Source organism: Lathamus discolor, chromosome 3 (assembly GCF_037157495.1).
Source record: "Lathamus discolor isolate bLatDis1 chromosome 3, bLatDis1.hap1, whole genome shotgun sequence".
Classification (NCBI taxonomy): domain Eukaryota; kingdom Metazoa; phylum Chordata; class Aves; order Psittaciformes; family Psittacidae; genus Lathamus; species Lathamus discolor.
Genome location: NC_088886.1, coordinates 39,119,513 through 39,143,244, shown reverse-complemented (window position 1 = coordinate 39,143,244; position 23,732 = coordinate 39,119,513). Strand labels below are relative to the sequence as shown.

Below are 23,732 nucleotides of genomic sequence, written 5' to 3'. Positions count from 1 at the left end.
CGCAATCAGCACAAGCCAGCTTTTGCAGCCTTTTGTCTAGGCTCCCTGGACAAAATACAGTGTCTCGTTGCACACAGATAAAACCAGAAAGGTCTTGTTCACAGATCAAACTGCAAGGGAAAGAGAAATCTAGCTGGAATACGTACAGAATAAAAGTCTCATGTATGTCTTAAATACAAATAAGAGTATGTAACAGTGTAAAGAGTTACACAGAATATAAGTAACTAGTGTTTCTGAACTATCCCTTACTATACCACTCCATCTTTGTGTTGTTATATCTTTGTATTCGTTTCTATCCCTATCCAACAGTTCACAGATTCAAATATATATAACACAAAGCATTTTCTCCCTCCTTACTTACTGTCATTTCTAGACACAAAGGTCCTTCTGCCTTTGGAAAAGATGTGGGTGCCTGTCTGACGAGAGCTGCCATACCTGCTGATTTTATTGGCACATACCTTTCATATTCAGAGCAGTGTTGCTGTGGAAGAGGGGCTTTTGAGAGTTAGCCTTTGTTTTCAAATGCAGATTCATTCATGTTTATTCCATTGAATTTTAATCTAAAGTATAATATTTGGCATATGCCACTCTCATTCTTTTTTCCAGTTCCCAGGAAATATAAAAGATTTGACAAGGACCCAAAAGAGACAGAAATGTCTGAGCTAGTTCCAAGTGCACCTAGAGAGCCTCTGCTTTGCTTTATGAAGTTTCTGGTCTCCATAGTTACAAAAAAGTAGAAAGATAAGGATTGTTACCTTAAACGTTCCCATCCAGAATGACAAAATAAAAATGCTCAGAAACTTGCAGTGTGACAGCCCACTGGAGCATGATTCCGCTTCTGTGAGCTGACTCCATCCCTCTCTGGATTAGGTGGTGCTGGACACTCCCTGCCTTGCTCTGGGCAGAGCAGAGATTCAACACATCTCTGCTGCAGATCAGGATGCATATTACACTCCCATGCATGTGCTGATCTTACTAGGTTTTAACAGACACGGTTCACTTCCTTTAGCTGTCTTAAATCACGAAGCTGACAGCTTCAACCTCACACCTACCCTAACATCATTAGTTAGCAACAGGCCCACAGGAATTCTGCCCGGGCACTGCTGCCATCTCTGTGCTCCCTGCTGAACTGGCTCAAATCAACAGCCTGGAAGCTAGGTCCTCCCTGCATCAGCCACCAACACCACCCCAGGCACCCCCAAACCCAGAAAGCCCACACACTGCTTCTGTGTTTGGATGAAGGGAAAAGCCCAGACAATTCACACTTGCCGAAGGGCAAAAAGTAACTTAAGCTGAGGGACCAATTTCAAAGCTCCAATAAAGGCCTCCGTCTAAACCAGGACTGGAGGCTGTGATCTGTTAATTAGGCTGGTCAAACATGAGGCAAAATAGATGCTATGGAAAGCAGAAGCCACCCAGCAGTTTACTCCAGTACAGATTAAATTTTGCTTTCATTTATAAAAGGGCAAAGAACAAGGGAGCATGTAGTAGTAGTAAAAGGGACAATGGTTTTAAAGTGAAAGAGGGTAGATTTAGTTTAGATATTAGGAAGAAATTTGTCACTATGAGGCACTGGCACAGGTTGCCCAGAGCAACTGTGGCTGCCCCATCTCTGGCAGTGTTCAAGGCCAGGGTGGATGGGGCTTTGAGCAACCTGATGTAGTGGAAAGTGTCCCTGCCTGTGGCAGGGAGCTGGAACTGAATAATCTTCAAGGTCCCTTCCAACCCAAACCATTCTGTGATTCTATGACAGTTTCTGACACAGACAAAAAAACCCAACCAACCAAAAAAAAAAAAAATAAAAAAAAACCAAACAAACAAAAAAACCAATAAACCCCCACCACCACCTCAAAACTAAACCAACCAACCAACCAAAGCCACCAAAACCCCAAATCCTAGTTCCTTTCAGAGACACACCAACCATGCCCTACAACACCTTGTTCTCTCCACTGTCCCAGAACAGCAAGAGCTGTGATGAAGCCTGGACAGAAAGAGAGACCCATCATTGGAAGGACTGACCATGCATGCTCAGTTTGACACAAAGCTCATCTCTACTATCATGTGTTCAACCCCTCTTGTTTTTTCATGCCTGCATCCCAGGCTGTGAAGACAAGCAAGAGAGAAGTGCTTCACCTGGGTTGCAGGTGGAATTGACATCAGAAGCTTCACATGTACCACCAAGTAGAGTACATTTGGCCTCTAGCTTTTAAAGATGCTAGCTGAATGCTCTAGCAGATCATTTTTGTTTTCCTAATTAAGACCACTATCCCTGCTGCTGAACAGGTGTATTAAGTCTTAACAACATAATAAATTCAGCTGTGCAAAGTGACATACACCAGAGCTGCTACATGGACAGGCCAAGTGGACAGACCAGTGTCAAAAAAAACCCCAAAACAACCATGCATGACATAAATGACAGGAGAAATTCTGACATCAGGCAATATTTGACTTCACTAAAACTTCCAAACCTGACACCCCTAAGTATCTCCAAATAGATCTGTTAAAATACATTGAGGTCTGAACCAGTCCCATGGAAATGAAAGGATCCATTTCAGTTTAGAGTAGCTAAGAGTACTACTCAGGTATTTACTGACAGGCAAGTAAAAATTCCAAACCACAAAAGTCACCAGAATGACAGTACAGTTGCTGACAGAAGGGTGTTCTGCAAATATGCGATAGGCACTGCCAAGGGTCTACAGCAGATATTAGACAGTTGACAAAAATTTGCTGTGCAAAAGTCACAAAGCTGGATCTAAGTATCTAAGCAAGCATTTTATTAAGCTTTAATGAATAGTTTGGCAGCTATTTAGTTGTTCTGCCCAGTTCCATAAAGGTGTTAGTGTAACCCAGAGAGCCAGGTTAAAACTTCAGTTTCTGTCAACATTCTACCATGCTTCTGCTGTCACTTCATCCAGTTCCACTGTCAGTCCTTTCAGCAGGGCCTCTGAATTCCCGTTAAGCTCATTTGCACCAAAGCAGCAAGAAGAAACGTTTGACGGCATTAGGAGACGGATTCACCACGATGGAGGAGAGCAGCAATAGTATTCATTTTTTACTGAAATAGTTTTAGAATTAGTCCAACCATTATTTATTTATTGATTGACAATGACTGAAATGTGATACCCAGTTTGGATTTCCCTCAGCTGCTCCTTGTAAGACTTGTGCTCTAAAAGAAGAAGAAACCATTCAAGCAACTATCCTCTTGCCCTGCAACTTCTGTTCAACCTCTTAGATGGAATAGGAAAAACAATAAGATAATATTATTAGGGTTATGTATTTATCCCGTGAAGTTTCTCCAGCATTTGTTAATTTTTCCATACCCCTGTTTCCAAGAAGGGTATTCCAATTACACCAGCAGTGATTTGCACAGCAAGCGATCAGGTTAATTTGTCTCGTTTTGAAAGACAAAAAAAAAAAGTTTAAAGTGATAACTTCTTACATGCTTTTCTTCTGTAGCCTTCCCCAGCAATGTCTCTCTTCCACCTCCTTTCTGTATCATTTTGTGACGAACCAAACTGCGGATAACATTAGCGCTACACAGACTACAACAAATCATGTTCGCGTTGGGCCAGATAGCCAGATTTTTCACCACTGCACACAACGTAACAAAACCTGGCTACTCTCGGCTAGACATTTACCTAAATTGAGTTCTAACTATTTATTCACAGATCTTCTAGTCATCTTGCATTCCTGATTTCAGGTTTCTCCAAAATCTTTCCCCATGTGTAAGACTAGGTGATTTCTATGCACAGGCTGTGCAATCGAACAGATGGATCTGACAGCAATGACATGTTCTTCCACAAAAAATGACAGGATAATAAGTGGAGATCTTGTTAAACTTGGCTACCGTTCACGTAACTGCTTGTTTACTAATATTTCACAGCAAGTCAGCCGTACTGACAGTGCTTTACTTGCCAGCCGCTGAACATATTGGCAGCTGCTTTTTCTTAGGCTTAAAGAAATAAAGAAGGAAAAGGAACCAAAAGGGTGTTCTGAGGTAGTCTGGCTCTTTTTATTGTTTTTTGTTTCAGCTGTCGATATATTGGAATCAAATACATACAGAGAAGCAATTCAGAGCAGAATCACAAGACACAACAACCTTTCAGAAACAAAAAACCAGCTGAATTTTAATAGCTTAACTTTTTTTCATAGGAAAACAAGCATCAAGTGGTTTAGTATGCATTCCTTTTTAACAGGAGACTAAATTTCTATTAAAGAAAGAATAGCGATGCCACATCCAAAAATAGAGGGATTTTAAAGGACCCAAAATCTGATAAAACACTACAGTTGAGGATGTTGCACTCCCTCCTTGTGCTTTCTTTGTTTTCCAGAGGAATTGCATTAAAGGTAGTTCAAAAGATGCCATCCAGAGGGACTTGGACAAGCTTGAGAAGTAGGCCAATGCAAACCTTATGAGGTTCAACAAGGCCAAAGCTGGGTCAGGGCAACCCCCAGTATCAATACAGGCTGGGGGATTGTCCTGGATTCAGCAGTAGCAGTCATTTTTCTCCTTCTTAGTAGCTTGTGCAGTGCTGTGTTTTGACTTTCAGCCTGGGAACAGCGCTGATAACACTGACGGTTTTAGTTACTGCTCAGTAATGTTTACTCTCACCAAGGACTTTCTGAGTCTCATGGTCTGCCAAGGAGGAGGGGAAGCCGGGAGGAAGCAGAGACAGGACACCTGACGTGAACTAGCCAAAGGGGTATTCCATACCACAGCACATCATGCCCAGTATATGAACTGCGGGCAGTTACCCGGAAGGGCTAGATCACTGCTCGGTCTGGCTGGGTATTGGTTGGCGGGTGGTGAGCGGTTGTATTCTCACCCCTTGTTATTTCCCTTATCATTATTATCATTGGCGGTAGCAGTAGTGATTTGTGTTATACCTTAGTTACTAAACTGTTCTTATCTCAACCCATGGGAGTTACATTCTTTCGATTCTCCTCCCCATCCCTCTGGGAACGGGGGGGGAGAAAGGGGGGAGTGAGAGAGTGGCTGCATGGTTCTGAGTTACGGCTGGGCTTAAACCACAACGGGGATGAAGTGATTGAGACTAATCCAGAGAAGGATTTGGGGATACTGGTGGCTGAAAGATTGGACATGAGCTGGCAACATGAGCTCAACAACCCAGAAGGCCTATTGCATTTTGGGCTGCATCCAAAGGACCATGGCCAGCAGGTCAAGGAAGGTGATTCTCCCCATCTATTCTGCTGTGGTTAGACCAACCCCTGCAGTACTGTGTCCAGCTCTGGAGTCCTCAGTACAGGAAAGATATGGACATATTGGAGAGGGTCCAGAATAGGGCTACAAAAATGATCAGAGGGATGGAACACCTCTCATATGAGGAAAGGCTGAGTCAGTTGGGGTTGTTCAGCCTGGAGAAGACTGCAGGGAGACCTCATTGCAGCCTTTCAGTCCTTGAAAGGGGCCTGTAAGAAAGATGGTTAGAGACTTTTTAGCAGGTCCTGTTGCGATAGGACAAGGGGTAACGGTTTTAAACTAAAAGAGCGGAGATTTAGGCTGGACGTGAGGAAGAAATTTTTTACAGTGAGGGTGGTAAAGTACCAGAGCTGGTTGCCCAGAGAGGAGGTAGATACACCATCCCTGGAGACATTCACAGAATCACAGAATCCCAAGGGTTGGAAGGGACCTCAAAAGATCATCTAGTCCAACCCCCCTGCAAGAGCAGGGTAACCTACAGTACATCACACAGGAACTTGTCCAGGCGGGCCTTGAATATCTCCAGTGTAGGAGACTCCACAACCCCCCTGGGCAACCTGTTCCAGTGCTCTGTCACTCTTACAGTAAAGAAGTTCTTCCTGATGTTAACGTGGAACTTCCTATGCTCCAGTTTACACCCATTGCCCCTTGTCCTATCACTGGATATCACTGAAAAAAGCCTAGCTCCATCATCCTGACACCTACCCTTTACATATTTGTAAACATTGATGAGGTCACCCCTCAGTCTCCTCTTCTCCAAGCTAAAGAGACCCAGCTCCCTCAGCCTCTCCTCATAAGGGAGATGTTCCACTCCCTTAATCATCTTTGTGGCTCTGCGCTGGACTCCTTCAAGCAATTCCCTGTCCTTCTTGAACAGAGGGGCCCAGAACTGGACGCAATATTCCAGATGCGGCCTCACCAAGGCTGAGTAGAGGGGGAAGAGAACCTCTCTTGACCTACTAACCACTCCCTTTCTAATGCACCCTAAGATGCCATTTGCCTTCTTGGCCACAAGAGCACATTGCTGGCTCATGGTCATCCTCCTGTCCACCAGGACCCCCAGGTCCCTTTCCCCTTCACTACTTTCAAGGCCAGGCTGGATGCAGTTCTGATCTAGTTGAAGATGTCCCCTGCTCATTGCAGGGGGTTTGGACTAGATGACTTTTGAAGGTCCCTTCCAACCCAAACTATTCTACTATTCTATGATAATATCCCAGCCTCTCCCTTCTTCCAGGCATCATCATACACAATGCAGGTGTAAGAACAGCCACTTAAGTAAGTGCAGTAGAACTGTAGTTGCAAAACAGGAACATTTGTTTGTGATTTAATGTGATACTGGTGTATTAGAAGACTACTGAGACAATATATTTATAGTCACAAAAGAATGACAAAGAGTATGTAACCTGTTCCTTGGCACTGTCCACAAGTGTTGCAGCATGCAACTCCTGCCCTTGAAGATTCCAGCCTTAAAAGTTCAGTTCACATTCAGAGGAAGCCATAAAGGTCTTAATGGACTAACACACTGAATAATCCTGCTTAGTTCAGTGTCATGCGATAAAAATCTCATGTACTTTCTTGTTAGGATGTTTTTTTAAAGTACAAGTCTGTTGTACTCGTCATGATACAAATCTAAAACAATGTGCATCTTAAAAAGTATAGGTAAGAAGCAAGTTTCCATCCATCAACATCCTGAAGGTACAGGAAAATACAGGTGGGCTCCCCCAAAGTCTTTCCACACTGCTCCAATCTCTGGAAATGATAATATTTCAAAACACAGGGCCCATGTTTCAGGGACCTCACAGTAAATGTGGGTGAGTCAGGGTCAAGCTGGCATTAGGGGGCAGAGCTGGAAGGATCTGCTTTCCCCTCACTGGGGTCCAGCTCCTGGAAAAGACATTCATGTCTTCTAATAAGCTTGCCCTCCATACTTATCAGAAACAAAGAAATTTTTTCCTTCCTCCTTCATATTCTTTGTTCCTTCTCCTTTGCCCACAGAGGCTAACCTGGCTTGCATCACTTTCATCTGCCTAATCTGATTTTGCATCCAAAGCATTTTGATGCATGCACAGGGGAACAAATACCTTTTGGGTGTCTAGAACCAAGGTGGCTAGAGACTACTGAGCAAGCAGACACTTTTCCAAAGATGCTGCTCAATTACAAGTAATTAGAGAGGTCATGAGCCTGCAACAACATTCTTCTTGCTACTGTCACATCCTTCTCCTTTACTTTATAGGGGTAATTACCTGCAAACACTATTTTGGAAATCCCTTCTTCAAGCATTATCTTTCAGCATAGCCTGCTTTGATAAGAACCAACCTTAAACTTGCCAGCATTTAACAGCAAGAACATACCATCATTCTCCGTTTCCTCCTTTAGCAATGTCTGGAGCAGAAATTCACACTGTTCAGAATTATATGACACGAACTTGTATTATCAACATCCTGAACATATACCAGCACGCTGGTGCTTTGGCTCTGGAAGGCAGAAAGATAGGACTTGCGTGGTCTACAAGCACCCTACAGCACAGGTGGTCATTTTACCAAGTGAAAAGATAGTCTCATTTTATTTGTCTGACAAGAACAAACATCTCCTGCTACCCCCTCCTACAGTCATAAGGAAGAGAGGTTGTTGGAGACATCACCAACACCTATCCAGAATGAGGAACATTGGTAGCTGATGGAGCCTGGGGCTGCCAGTCCAGTGTGTCCAGTGTGAAACTGAGCCCCTTGACACAGGATTTTCCATATATGAAGCTCCTTAACTACCGAACTACTCAGAACTACAGTGCATAGTACTCAGAACTATAGATCTTTCTAGAACATATAGCCATTCAGCAACTGCACTGGACTGAATGTTGAGCCTGGCAAGGCTTTAATACATCAGAAACCCATAATTGCCATGCTTACAGTGTTGTTTTCTACAAGTCATACCAGCACTTTCCCCACAGTTCTTTCACTTTAAACCAAATGAAAACATATTTGATGTGTATGACCAACAACTATGAATTTAGGTCTAATTTATACTGTTATATAGTTCAAACAAAATACATAAAGTATTTCTTGTTTAAAGCTTTGCATTCAGAAGCAGAAGTCAGCTGTGGCTTGTATCTATTCATCTTGCATCTAGCATCTCTATTAGCTGCAACAGCAGGGGCTGCCAAAACCATTGAAGAGAGAGAAACCATTTCATTTGGTACTGGACTGAATCCTTCTGCACGATTCCTAGCAAAGACCTACAGCAGCGAAGGTCTTGCATCCTACTGGCCTGATAATGTCTGAACTTGAATTACTGGCAAAAGAAATACACACTTTCACATCTAGACTAAAAAGCAAGGAAATAAAAGGAACAATTTACTGGACATGTGTGCATCAGGCTTTTTCCCTTCACTCCTGCTGTCAAGTCTAGCAGTATTCCTGCTGCAAAGCTGGTTCAGTAATTTTTGGCACAGAGAGACTGAGCATGGAAACCAGAGGCAGAGACTGCTGAGGATTTTTCTTTCATATTAAAAACTATTTTAATAAGTGAATCTTGGTTTATCGCATGAAAACATTTACTGGCTCCAGGGAAACCCAGAAAGATTAATTCTTCCTCAACTTTCTTATACACAAATGTGGATGGGGAAGGATGCCACTGCAAGAAAGGTCTCATGGCTTCTGTTCCCACAACTTGAACATTGGATAAATCAATGCAGCAGCTTTAACTCTCTATGGCCTGGCTTTATTTAAATGGCCCTGAAACATTTGTCTTTGTCCCCTTTTCCCCTTGAAGGATGCTGGCAGTTTTATCTCAAACTGCTCTCAGATTTGGTCTTTTATTCCATCAGCAGATACCCTGTGGTTTCCTCAACCTTTCTAGTTAAGAACAAGATCTCTGAAGAGCAACAGACACTTTATGGTGACATTAGATTTCTTCATCTGGTGAGCTAACATGGGAACAGGTTCTCTCAGCTCATGCTTCATAAATACCTTCAAACACTGCACTTTGTGCGTGTGTGTGTATGTGCAGGATGAAGAGAGCCATGATTGCAGCTTTAAAAAGCTAATGAGTACTGAATTAAAACTAGTCACCTAATGCACCCTACTTGTTCAGCCAGAGACTGAAGAGTCTCCTCCAGAGGGCATTATGCATACAAGTGGGCTGACCCTTTGCTCACTGACTGCACAGATCAAAACAGAAAAACAGATAATAGCGATTATCTTCCATAATTAAGAACACAGCTGATTAGTGCTAAAGCCTTATTTTATGCAAATACTATGCATAACTAGGTTCTTACTCAAGCTATAGGAAAGAAGTGGGAGTGCAGGTCAATAGTGCTACTATTTATTCAAATTAATTCGAAACAGCACATGCACCCTCACCCTTATGAAGCCTAAGCATATATTTTACATATTTAACATCTTAGTCCCAAGACAAAGTAAATAAATACCAGGGTATTAATTACCATCTTCCTTACTCAGCATCACCTCTATTTGCAGATCAGATATGGAGAAGTACTAGAAAACTGAAACAAGTTTTAAATCAAACTTCCATCTCTACTATTAGCCTTTTGAACATCTCTGAATGGAGATAAGTAAGTAGTCAAGAAATGGGCTCCCATCCTAGCAAACGTCTGGGGAAACTCCATCAACTGCAATAGTTACACGCTGGATGCACACTGACTTAAAAGACCTCAAATTAGCACCTGATTCTATTCCTCCTTCTGGTGAACCCTGTCCTGCAAGAGGATCCACTCAGATGCAACTGTAATTTTTATTTTACTGAAAAAAAAAGTAGTGCTGAAAATAAAGTCAAATCAACATGACTTGCAGACACTCTGCAAATCTATATTGTTTTTTCAGCAGTGTTGATTTTCAGCAGAACTTCTCCACTGAATTTAAAAGTGACGTTTTAGACTACTACATCTTTAACTAAGATTTTCACTATAAATGTTTAAGATGTGAAGCACAAATTAAAAGAAAGAATCCACTTTAAAAAACCCTCTAAATCAAATGAGTGTTTGAAAACTAAGCACAAATTAATAATCTGCTTCAAGACATCCATTTCCCTTAAAAATGTGCTTTCTTAAGACTATTGTTCATTAAAATGAGATCAGGACCACATAAATGCTGTCCAACTTTACTGACAAATTTAAGTCTATATCCAGATGTACTTAAATTAACCATCCAACTAATGCCATTACAGAACATTGTATGAATCTGGAACAACAGAGCTTCAGGGAAATAACTGTCACACAAAGGCGATGGAGCAGATCTAATTCAGTACTTTAGCACTGGTCGTAAAAGGAAACAACAAAGTCCCATGCAGTGCTGCATGGATGTTTTGTCTGAGTTGAGGGGGCTTTATTCCCGAAACCTTCTACTCTCTTGTATCACTGCACAGTACGAGTGGGAACCAGCAAGGTGCCCTTGACCATCAGTAGCGCAGCCTCCAGGAGTAAACCTGTCCCAGAGTACTGACATATTCCAGACCCCTGAGTTCCCATTCATTTTTTACATGGCCATATCTGCTGCATGCCAAGATTAGATCTTAACCATTTTGAATATGAAGGCTATTTCCATGTCGTCATAAAGTCTGAAATGGAAGTTCACAGTGCTTTTAAATTCACCCACCAGGAAAAAGAGGATTTATCCCTATTGGCAGGTACTCAGCCAAGCAATTCGTAAAAATTTAGTCCATTCAGAATCTCAAATTCCCTTTGACCATTTCACCATTCATTAAATGCCTGTGTCTTTGCTGCACACACATACATGCAAACCAAAGCAGCAAAGGCAGACATATAAATAAGCTAACTCCACTTGCAGAAGAGGCTGACAGTATTCTCTCTGTATCTGGACCCTAGAAACACTGTTAGGACTACAGCAGTGCTTGAGTCAAGCTATATGTAAAGACAAGTCTCTTGCAAAGAGTTTTTGTATTCAAGAAACAACTGTTTCTTAAGCAAAGGACTAATAAAGCCACTGCAATAGTTACAGGTGCCCTCCTTCCCCTTCCTCCCAGGACGTCTGCTTATACATACAAATACACACTTGTACATCTGACATAAAAGCATTTGCAGATGAACAGCAAGAGAAGGTGAGGTAATTCAGCTGTAAGCTCTACGTGGATTCCAAATGTTCCTGTTTGCTCCACAGCTATACCAGATACTACATTTACATACTAAAGAACACATTTCAACTTCCATGGCTTTTATAGACACACACACACACACACACAATTCCATGCTCAACTAGGCCAGTGAAGGCACTGCCCATTTTAATTTGTTTCTGCCCCAATCAACATGGGACTTTAAAAGATAATCTCTGATAGAAATTCAATTTATGTCTCCTTCTGCATGTCTAAGCAGATCTGTAATCAGTGTAATCACATTGCCACACTTCATATGTGTGGAGTGAGGGTCCCAAACACTGTTTTCCCTGCGGCAAAACTAGCCTTAAAATCTTACCAAAACAAATCTAAATGAGCATCAGCCTAAGAAAAGAAGAAAACTGACCCAACATGCTCCTGGGGAAAGTTCTGGCTGTTCTTTCTATAGCGCTTCTTTTTTTAAATAAATATTTTATTCTTTTAGAGCTCCATCTTATTTCAGATGAGAAAGGAAAGCTAATGAAGAAAGCCGCCTGATTCTGAAAGTTCCGAAAGTTGCACAGGGCTGAAATACAACTAATGTGTACCAATATTTAAAAGAGTACATGCAACAAGAGAAATAACTCTTGGCTAAGAGTCTCATGTAGAAATTGGGCAAAGTAATAAAAGTAATTAAAGAATAAGTAAGGAAATATTTGTTTAGAAAGAGTTAAAAGAGGATAATAATAATACCATACAAAACAGGGTTAAAGAAATTAGATTTACTAGTTTGGACATGAATTATAAGAGTTCAGTCTATGCAGGTAAGAGTGATGATGATGACGATGAGTGTTTAGGCTTCTATAAAGCATTTAATCAGGTGCTTCATGACATTTTCATCAAGAGACTTGAATGATACATGATCATTATGACACTCGCTAGAAGAGCACAAAGCTGGTTAGCAGCTGTACCTCCAAATGGAGCTATAGACAGTAACTCAGTGGCGAGCAAGAACATTTGTATAGGAGTCCTATAAGACTTAGACATTGGTGCTGTGCTGTATCAATGACCTGAAAAAAAAAAAAGTGTTAAATTGGTAATGATTAAGGTCTACAGAGGAGATAAAAATTTGAGGAATGCAAAATAATAAGGAAAACATTTCTGAGCTGGACAGTGAGCTAAGATGGTAGGAAGGAAAAATGAATCTCAGAAAAAAACGCAAATTATATTTACAAAAGTAGAACTCCAACCTCTAAAGAATTAAAAAAAAAAAAAAAATAGTTGGAGATATGACAAATACCCACCAAACAGATTGGATATAAGGAGGAAGTTCTTTCCTGTTAGGGTGGTGAGGCACTGGAATCGGTTGCCCAGGGAGGTTGTGAGTGCTCCATCCCTGGCAGTGTTCAAGGCCAGGTTGGATGAAGCCTTGGGTGGGATGGTTTAGTGTGAGGTGTCCCTGCCCATGGTGGTGGGGGGGGGGGGTTGGAACTTGATGATCTTGAGGTCCTTTCCAACCCTAACTATTCTATGATTCTATGAAACAGATTCTTCAACTGCAGTATTGCAGCCAAACAGTTTAAATGCCCTTACATTATAAATATACCCACAATCTGGTACTAATCATCTTATCTCCACGGTTTCCACTGACATAACTGCCCCTGACATGCTTCAACTGGTTCTGGTGCCTAGTTATTGAATGGTGTTGGAAACTTCATAATCTTCACAGGAGACATCCAGGAACAAATGAAATATTTTTAAAAGGGAGACTTCAGAGGGGTTGATCCATGTAGGATGTCCAAGAGAAAGCTGTGGTCTCATTTTTATGACAGAGAAACTTGTGTGGTAAGAGCCCTTTCAACTGAGCAGTCAGATGAAACATAGTTTCATGCTGGAAAGTTAAGCTAGATAAACATTAACCAGAAATATTTGGTTATAAGCGCTGAGAGTAAAATTGCAATAAATTGCAGTTTGTAACAAATTCTGCACCAAAAAAGTCTTCATTAGATGGATTTTCAAAAAGCTGCAGCCTTGCTCATACACAGTGTAATTAACTTTGGGGAACAACTAAAAATGAATGGCCTTATAAATGTCTGAACCGCAGATTGCTGGTCTGTTCTATCATATATCTAAAAATCCTGGCTCTATACTATGCTTCTTGTAATCTATGTACCAGATGCTCACAGGGGTTTAAAGACCAAGATGAGTTCAGAAAGTACTTAATTTCTTGATACAGTGCCCTGTCATTTTATTGTCTAATACACCAGCCAACTGCAGCAAGCAATCTCAGTTTTCCAAAATTGTCCCATTCCTACTGCTATTCAGCATCACATTTTAGTATTGCTGTATGAAGCATATTACTTCTGGGTTAGATTTTCTCTGACACTGCTATCATTTCTGCAGCACAAATTCACAGTGAGACAAATATTTCTATGGTTTTTTGAGAGTATCACATTAGACCACCATTATGTCATAGAATAGTTAGGTTAGAAAGGACCTTAAAATCATCAAGTTCCAAACCCCCTGCCATGGGGAGGGACACCATCATCCTCCAGGCACAGGAGGATCACCAGTGTGTTTTCAGATATGCCAGGTCACCTTTGTGATGGGAACATCACCACTGCAGCAGCTGGATTGGAAGCATGCTTCCAGGCTCATGAAAGTATCTCAAAGAGGTTGTCCATTTTCTTCTACAGGTTGGCAGCTACAGAACTAGCCTGATCCCTAGACTATAGCATGGCAGTCAGCGAGCCCAGGGCTCAGCATCAGTTAGCCTGTTGACTCTCACGTCTGCTTTCTGGTACAGCAGCAGCAGTAACTTCCACAGGCATGCATATAGCAAATATGTTGTATATAAGTTTACGCCAAGTATCAGAATTTAACAGAAAAAGTGGGTGCTATTTAATCAAAATGCACTGTTTTAACATGCCAAAATGTTTGCATCTCGTAAGGCAGATTTAGTCCAAGTATAGCTTCTCTGATCAGACCTGTTAGCTATACCAGAGATGTATTTGGCCAGTACTTAGAAATAAGACATTACCTGCAACAGGCTGGTATTGTACACTAATCACAGTTCTCATCACTATAGGAATGTACTTTTGTCTGTAGCTCTTCCATTCCATGAAAGAAAATGAAGCTCACTCAGTTAAACTAAAAACTGAAGATACAATAGAAATCTTGGATATAGAAAATCCACTGGAATTGAGAATATAAACTGGTACAGAATGCAGTACATCTCCTTTGGAATAACTGATTTATACCAACTTACTTCACTGGAGAGTGCTGTCTACCTGTCTCCAACTCAACTTCCCACTTAACACACCAGTATTAGTTTATCAGATAAACAATGCCTTTAACTTTCTGTTCCATCTTTTGTCTTTGCCGTACATTTCTACTATTTGTAAATTGTAGATTCAGAAGCCATATGGCTTAAATTGTTTATACAGGCTCTTGTTTGGAAAATTTAACTTGAGGTTTCAAGCATCTTTGACATCTGCTTGTAGAATGGTTCCTAATTCTGTGAATACCTTAGCCATATACTTAACAGCAAGCGTAGGAATGGCTTTTGGGGATTAGAAATACTTTCTGACCTGGTACCCAAAAAGAAACATCACTGCACTTGGACTGGATGCTATGCCAGCTGGCAGGAAAACAGAAGGCAGGCCAGCCTTGGGGAGAATTCTTCACCTGCCTATTCTGTAAGGGTAGTATGGACTCAGCTCCTCTGAATCTCAGTTTCTTCATTCCAGAGTCTGAATGCTCTCCATTTCTAGTAAATTAAGAGAGAGATGGTCAAATGGTTATCTTCTAAAAACAAATGGTACAGTTGCTTTAATACAAAGTACTAAACATATTATATATATATGTGGAGTATATGTATATACAGATATATACATATACTCCAAATGTATAATATGTGCAAAATAATACCAATAATAATGACTTTTTAGCACTTATGTTTAGTACTAAGCTTTTCTTCTTTTATAATTATGAACATAAAAGAAGATAATGTCTCTGACTTTAGCTTAGACCCCTCTCCAATTCAAACATTTTATACAGAATGCTTGCTTCCAATCTTCAGAACACTTCATCACATCATCAAGCTTCTCTGTGCAGAGCTCAGACAGGTATCTTCACACTTCTATACATAACACTTGTGATTTAATATTTTTTTCATGTATTGAAGACATACATTTAAGGACCAAATCCATTTCTAATACAACCTACTGAAATTAAGTTCTGCAGTCTGAAAACTTCTCTCTTACAATATCACCATTGCAAGCAAATACAAATAGCCTTTCATATCAGTTTTCCATGTTCAGGCCCACAAACTGCCAGTACAGATTATTCAAGAGCAGAAATTAATGGTAGTTGATATCAGTACTCTCTGCCTTCTCACCTGTGCTAGATCACAATAAGTCCTTTGAATATCTTGAATACTCAAGTAACTTGAGTTCTTCCAGGCTCAGAGTATGCCAGCACTGAGAAGTCAGAAGGTTTTGGCACACCCCAATACTACAAGATTCAAAACGTAATTTGAATCTCAGCAAGGCAAAAACCACCAAAACAAAACAAAAAGCCCACAACACTAAGCCCAGTGAGAGGAAAAACCACTGAGCCAGATCTTTGGCTTCAGTCTACATTACAGAAACCCTGCCCAGTTTTGCTATTAAAATTTCACTTTCACACAGAAAAGTGTCCTCACCCGAATTAACTTCTAAAATTAAGACAAAAGTATAAGGGATTAAGTCATAAGAGACCACTGTAATGATCTATTCTGACCTCCTGCACGCACCATAAAATTTTTCTAAATTAATTCCAATTTCAACTAACAACCTTCAAGTCCAGTTTTTTTCATGTCCTGTGATGCAGATTTTATTATTTTCTTACTTACAAGGCACTTATCATGTCAGTTATTTCTAGAGAATTTATAGTTTCTACTAATACAAGTAAATGTATCTGGATTCAGTGTGTGAGCACCTGGGGCAGGCAGCATTCAGCAGAACAGATCACAGTCTGCACACATCCCCTCCTTCACTTGGTAAAAGTATCTACACTACCACAGCAGGCAAGCCACAGGCAAGTCTCAATTTGAAACCATCTCTCTTTCAGAAGAATTCTGACACCAAAAGGCAGAAAGCTTCTGAACTTCCCTGAAGCTAAAGGTGGCTTCAGTCACACTATTGGAATTGTATCACAAGCACCAGAATAGACATTCGGGTCCAAAGCTTAAGGGACTAATCCAGTATCTGGGACTGCTCCTCCATGGAAAAATGCTATTTATTTAGAAAAAACACTGTTCTCTCCTAAGCAATTGAAACAACAGCCAGTTGCACCTCTTAGACCCTTAATGGAACAAAATAGGCACATTCAGGCAGTTGGACCTACTCAATAAACATGGTTTCTGTAAAGAAAAAGAAAGCAAGCTCAGCTGCAGATTTCCAGCTAAGAACCATTCCCATCATGTGAAATGACAGCATTTTTTTCCTTTCATGAAACCTTATTGCAAGCTCATGACAAGACAGATGTCTGCAGCCACCAGTTACTGTTAGTTTAAGCGTAATTGGATTTGCTATAGTTTCAGTAAACATGTAATCAAGTGCTTAAAAATCTATTTTAATGATGTTTTCAAGAATAATAATACTCTTCATTACAAAAGAAAGGTAAAAGGTACATTTTTTACATATAAGAAACTTACAGCAAAGGCAGAGTATATCTTAAAACCAAAATAAAGCTATGCTGTTTGCTGCAGGAAAGTTTCAGGTATTTGTGATTATTCACTCGATTCACTTTTGGAAAAAGATGGACTGTCAAAATAGTTACTCTACCACGTCAGCTTTAAATATTTCACTGACTGTCAACAATTTAGCAATAAAATTACAAATATACAGAAAACAGATCTGCTACTGCACTACTACTGCATAGCTACGCATACAACCAATAGCAAAAATTCATAATAACAAAATACGCAGAAATTAAGTGTTTTCCATTCATAAATGCAGAATTACTCCCACATTCCACTCTGTCCCAAAATGAACATTCAACACAGTGACCAAAAAGGAAGACAACTGTTACTATATTTCATAGAATGTGTAGAAGACAAATCTACATTACTCACAAATTGGGACTAACCCTAATTCCACAAATTGTTTGCTGTATAATCATAGCTCATACATGGAAACATGTAAAAATAATATTAACAAATAAGTAAAAGTCGGAGTGAAAACAGTGATGCCAATGAGGGGGTCTCATTCCACAGCTACTGCTTCTTGGGCAGAACAAGCAGTCTTACCCCAGGGACATTACCAGTAACAGAAAGCACAATGCTTAGTAAAATTTGCATGAAAGGCCAAAAGTGATCACTAGAAATGTTTTTACAAACAGTAGGACAAGGACATCGGGAAAACAGAATACTATTGCATTCATTGCAATATTAGGCATTCAAGTACAGCATTACTAATACAAAATGCTACAAATGCTTACTGCATGCAGATAGTCCCCAGACTACTTCACTTTATAATTTCTAAATCAAAATAATACATACGTAAGGATGAAGCATGGATTCTGTTTACACAAGCTTTGACAAGAAAGGGCACATTAAATCATGAGTGGCTCACTACCATGAAATTACATTTCTAAATAATTTAACCCCTCAAAAAGTATTTCTTGCTAAAAATCCTTCATTTCTCAGTGTAAAAGTTTGTAAACTTTGAAGATGTACATTTATACAATCTACAGTCTCAGCAGGAAATAAATTTCAGGTTTATCATCATTACTGTGTTCCAGCTGCAGAACAGAATCACGTGTATATAACTGGTCGCTACAGCCATAGTGCAAAGCAGCGCATGCACCCTCCGGCATTCCTCGGCCCTCCACATCCTCCCCCGGGAAGCCATTCAGGTACCTGGCTATGTATGAGCCTGTTGAATGCCTGTTGATAACATGAGGAGATGCTGAGGGCTTGTTTCGAAGGATAACCCCTGCTACACTATTTGTGTTAGAAGATTTTTGCTTGCAGGCAGCCTCCTGCCTCTCCTTGGCACGGCTGGCTATATTCCGCACTCTGCTCTGGCTTCTGGAGGAGAGTTTTCTGACCAGCGCTTTCGGGCAGTCTTCATCAATCTGCCTGGAGTACAGCGTTTGAGAGCTGTCCTCCTGGTCCAGGGACACCAGCTTCCTCAGCTGTTCCGTCAGTGCATCTGTTGAATGTGGTCTCATATTCTTCATAGCAGCAAGTTTCTTGTCTCTCATGCCTGATGAGATAAAGCTCCTACTTATGTATTGATACTTACTTTCAAAATTGCAGGAAATATCCTCTGATGTCAAGTCACCGAGACTCTTGGATTTGCAAGGGCTAGTCTGCTTGATGGCTGAATGAGGGGGGAAAGACAAAGCATTTTTGAGCAGTGGTGAGTGTATGTTGAGCTGGGATCTCTTGGAGGTACACATTACATTTTTTGGTTTATCTGAATGATGATGATACAAGAAGCCAACATTTTCACACACTGGAAAAGGGAGATGACTCCCTGCAGTCCTGAAGTTTTCTGAGCAGTCTAGGGCAGCAGCACAGAGCTCAGCAGTTGCACTGTTCTCAGAAGGCTTCTCTCCATCATGCCCAGCATCCTGCTTTTGCCTCAGTTTCAAAGGGGAAGCCAGCTGGCTCATATCTTCCCTTTTATACTCACATGCAGTTACCAACAGATCTTGAGAATCCCCATCTACTTCTATAAGACTGCTGCTTTCTGAATTCTCACCACTGAGAGGGTCAACAAGTGCCTCCTCAAAGATGAGGCTATTGGAAGCAAAAGAACTAGCAGTCTTGCAGGCTTCCCAGCTTGTTCCAGATTTTGTTCCACATATTCTTTTAGAATGTGCATTTAGCAAAGAGAGAGGTGACGGACAAGGAGAGCTAGGCATGTTATTTTCTATACTATTTAATTTCTTCTTGCAAAGTAATCCAGTGTGGGTCTTACATTCAGAAGCTGGTGTAAGAGTTGCTTCATGGGCAACTGTGTACACAGAATACTCTGCAGTCTCAGGGCTGGAGAACAGGGTAGTATCTGGAGTGGAGAACAAAGGGGATTTGATGGCTTTTGTGATAGCAAAGTTGTGCATACAGGGACTGTTAGGATCCTCGGTAAGCATACATGCGTGTGCAGCCATCGTACTGAAGGCCTGGCTGCTAGTGCCATGGAGGCTTGATACAGCAGTAAGATTAGTTTCATCATCTGTGACATCAAACTGCCCAATCAAAGCTGAGACAGCGCTATCCATCTCGCTCTCATTCACTAAAGAAACTTCATCTATAAGGCGAGAAAGATCACTGTCTTGCATGGTTAGACTAGAGTGCAAATCAGGCGCATCAGGGCAAGTGGTAGAAGAAATACCTGTCAAAGAAAGAAGTGCTGCAGTGCTTTTCTTGATGATGTCATATTTTTGACTTTCCATCTCTTCTTTGGGGGAAAGGGAAGTCCCTACATGAGTTATTTTCTCTTCCTTAGACCCTTTTGCGTCATCTTCCTTTTTACTGTCTGCACAGTTTTTGTTATGCGTTTTTTCTGTGGCAAGTTCAAAATCAGAGTGCTGCATTAGAGGGACAGTTTCATCAGAAAGATTATTTTCCTGGTAGTCTATAAGGGGATTTGCTTCAGCTACCCCACTTGCAAAAACTAAACTTTCAGGTTGCTCCTGTAGAGGTGATACTAAAGAGTCAACTGTAGTCTCCTGGTCATTCTTCTTAAACTGAGATGACAAATTTGAAGTATTTACTGGTTTCTCCGAACATGGAAAAACAGATTCTTTCAAGTTTGTTTCCTTCTCGTTTGTATTGTCATCACTGTTGGCTAAATTAAATAAGAAACATATTAGTTGCATACAATATTGCTTTGTTTATTAACAACTATTTTGTCCTTACACAGACAAATGGAGAACGCAAAATTAGGTACAGTTTGTGATAGAACTTAATCATGGGGTTGTGCAGGTACAAATTATCTGAGTGATATGAATAAATGAAAAAATACAACTGCAGGCACTTCACTGAAACTTCCTTTGAATGTCTATTACATCAAGCATGTGATGTAATATTTGTTGCAAATAATGTTAATGAGGTACCATATCATAGCTTGCACATGGTATTACCTTCAGCTGTGTTCCTATTCAGTTTTGTACTATAAAGAAGCATGGCAATAAAGACAGAACAAAACAGCTCTGTTAAAAAACATAATACTTTGAAACCAGATGCATGGTTAAAAGAGCTGAGTAAAAAGTACCAAATTGATGGATTCCAGACTGTTTTATACATGTAGTTATTGTAAAGTATTACAATTTAAAGATTTCGTTTTTGATCTTCTAACAGCATGCTACATTCATGAGAGCAAGATTTTGAATTCCTTAAAGAAAGTGAATTAGACATTTTCTCCACCAAATCTTCTTACATGTCTTTATATGCCAAATCCAAGCTCCAAGACCCATTCCTTTGGAGCTTTTAATCAAGCAGGTACTACAGAAGCAAGACTGGCATAATACATACTGTATCTAACATTTGCTAGAAATCAAGTACCCTAGGAGGAAATGAGAGGAGCCCTGATCAGTCACTAACAGTGACTGAACCCCCACAGTAAGAACTATTTCTAACAGACACATCTGGTTTTGTTGATCTCCAAAATCTGAAAAGTTTCCCAAGCTTTCCAGGCGCTTCTAGATAAGGATATATTCTAGATAAGAATACGCTGCTTTGATTTGTAATTTTTTTTTTTCTCTATGAAGAACAAAGGTGAAAATGGACCACTTGGCATAATCCCAATTAAGGCACTAGAGATACGTTCAGCCATAGTATTTTAGCAAGAAACATCTCTGTTGGACAGCCAGCCCTTTCCATTCTTCATTGCATTCTACAATAACAAACACCTCAACTGGCTAGTAACTCCCCATGGGTGAAGCCACCTCCCACTCTGAAATATTTAGGCTGAGCTTACTTTATGAGAATACCCAGGCTTATTCCTGCAGGTGCACAGGGGTGCATTGTACCTTTTCTTACCACTATTCCATGCAGGTGCTTCCACAAGAAAAAAAAAAAAAAAAAAAAAAAGGAAAAGAGGGACACAGGCAGCTTTTCTCTACATCCACCACTAAGCCAGGGTGTTCCTGCAGCACAGAGAAGGGAACAGTTCCCTTGGGGACAGAAGAGGGCTCCATATGGAATTTCGTCACCTTCATGTCTCATTTCTTGATGTCTAAGGTGACCAGTCCTTCATAGACTGGCCTTTCTTATGGAGACTCTAATGGACAGAATTCTATGCCTCTCATAGTTAGAAGGGGCAGGATTCATTCCCTGTGACAGCTTTTGGTTTTTTTTAGGTCATGTCACCAAGGTCTGTGTTTTCTACAAAGGTTATTTTGCTATAAGTGAATAATTCTGACCTCCAAAACCTTTTCTTCTAAAGAATTTTGTGTGTTTGTATGTAGCATCTTCAGAAGAAATATGTAAGAAATTGTTACCTCTGTTGCAAAGAATGGCTGAGCTGCATCATCTTCAAAGGTTTATCTAGAGGATCTTTCAGTTTAAAATACAGCATTTCAAAGTTAACTCCTTTTACAAGGAATATCCTTTTTTCTGTCTACAGTTTCTTCTCAGGGTGGTAGAAAAAGAATTGGTTTGATTTTGCTTGTTATTTCTCCTAACTTCTTTTACAAGGTAATGTGCAGATTATCTGTTCCTTCAGAGCCACTTACATAGGCAAGTAAAACAAAGGTGACTTAACAACGTATTCTTATCTGTGCCCAGCAGTTCCCCTATTTTAGGGTGGCTCCTGTAAGCTGCTGCTTCCTAGGTGAAAATATTCAGAGCAGCATTTCTATCACTTCCCCCACCCAAGAGAGCTTCTCTGTGCACTCTCTGTGTGCCAAGAAAGACAGACCATGCTTCTGGCTGTCCTGTGCCAGCTGAGGAAGAGCCCTGCAGGACTAACTGCAGAAACACTGTGCTGTCAGAACTAGGATCTGGCTACCCCTGCAGCCTCATGGGGACAGCCTGTGTGAGTGCACACGCTCTTTCCAAACAAACAAAACACAGCCCCAAAAAGCAGTATAGATGATCTGGACCAGGTAAAAGCTCAGGCTGAAGACAGCAGGTCTAATGAACTACAGCTACTGTATTCGAGATTCCTAAGCTTATGTAAGTATTACAGCAAATAAAATATCAGGCAGGTCAAACACAAACTTTGCTGTAGTCATGGGAATAATTGGATTTTGAAACTAGGACTATTACTGCTGAATGTACTTAGGAAAAAAAAGGGTATTTTAAGAATTAAATTGTATTGTACATCAATAATAGAAGACCATGATTTTATCCCAACACATGCTTTTCATACAAATTAAATTAAGCAACCTAGGTTAGTATCAAGACTGCTGGGTAGAGTTTGACCTACTTCTGCCCCCTTTACATCTATTTGAAAATCTGCATTAGTCTTTGTACACACTTATTTTCAAAAACGTATGCTGCATGCTGTTGTCCCTCCTTGAAAATGGAGAGAGAAAACTCACAATGCCAGCAGCTCCGGTTCCATATGTAAATGGATAGTAGTAAACCAGAAACTGACGAAATACAATTGAAAGTTCCTTCTTAAATTACAAAAAAGAAATTTGGGAACTGCCCTTTTAAGAGTACTTCCAAAAATTATTGCAATTCATTTTCCTCATTTGCAGAATAATTTTGTCCAGTGACTCTTGAGTTGAGTAAAACTACTTGCATAGAGACTGCAGAACTGAGCGCTTTAGCAGACTATTTCAACATACTACACCAATAGTAATTTTGGAAATATCTTACCAGATGTGTTTTCTTTCCCTTTGGTATCTTGGGCAGTTTCATCTGCTGAGCATGGCAGTCCTACAAGAAGATACTTGTCCACGGGCATAGAAGCAGGACGTGCTTGCAAGCTCCGGCTTGTACGTCTTACAACTCCTTCTTTGTCCTTCAGATCTGCTGGTTCTGATGCACTGTCTTTAATTTCACTAGCTTCCAGAAAACCCATCTTGCTTTTCTTTCTACCTTTTGCTGGTGCACTGGCTGTGCGCCGGAGAATTCTATCACCAATAGATCGCTTCCGTACACAGTGCCCACTGGTTTCAGCAGAACTGTGCTTCGGGTTCTTGTTAAACAGACCCCTGAGTCCTATCAGTTGCTTATTCTGAAAGGACAAGAATAGCCACAGTTTCAAGTGAGTTCAAACTATTGCATGAATACAATGAAAAGGCCTGCTTTTAAAGTATTTATGAATGATGAAGACAAAGTTAAAAATGCAGCAAAGCAAAAATTCACACCAAGCAATTCACATCTGCTCTGACCAAGAAACTATCAGCACTGGTCTCCATGAATTCATGCATGTCTGTATTTCTCCTCATTAGGATGGCAGCCTGCCACAATTATAAGAAGTTTGCTCAAAATCTCCTA

General features: G+C 40.5%; 1 protein-coding gene across 1 annotated transcript in view; it reads right to left on the bottom strand.

Moving 5' to 3' along the window:
* Window positions 1-16,884: 16,884 nt before the first annotated feature.
* Window positions 16,885-23,732, bottom strand: part of PLCH1 (phospholipase C eta 1) — an 81,635-nt gene continuing 74,787 nt past the window's right edge. Inside the window, exons 23-24 of the mRNA XM_065674719.1 lie at window positions 23,109-23,469; window positions 16,885-20,127 (exon numbers count right to left, since the gene is read on the bottom strand). Of these exons, the coding sequence (XP_065530791.1) occupies window positions 18,017-20,127; window positions 23,109-23,469 (2,472 nt within the window). The 3' untranslated portion in view covers window positions 16,885-18,016. The remainder of the gene's footprint in view (window positions 20,128-23,108; window positions 23,470-23,732) is intronic.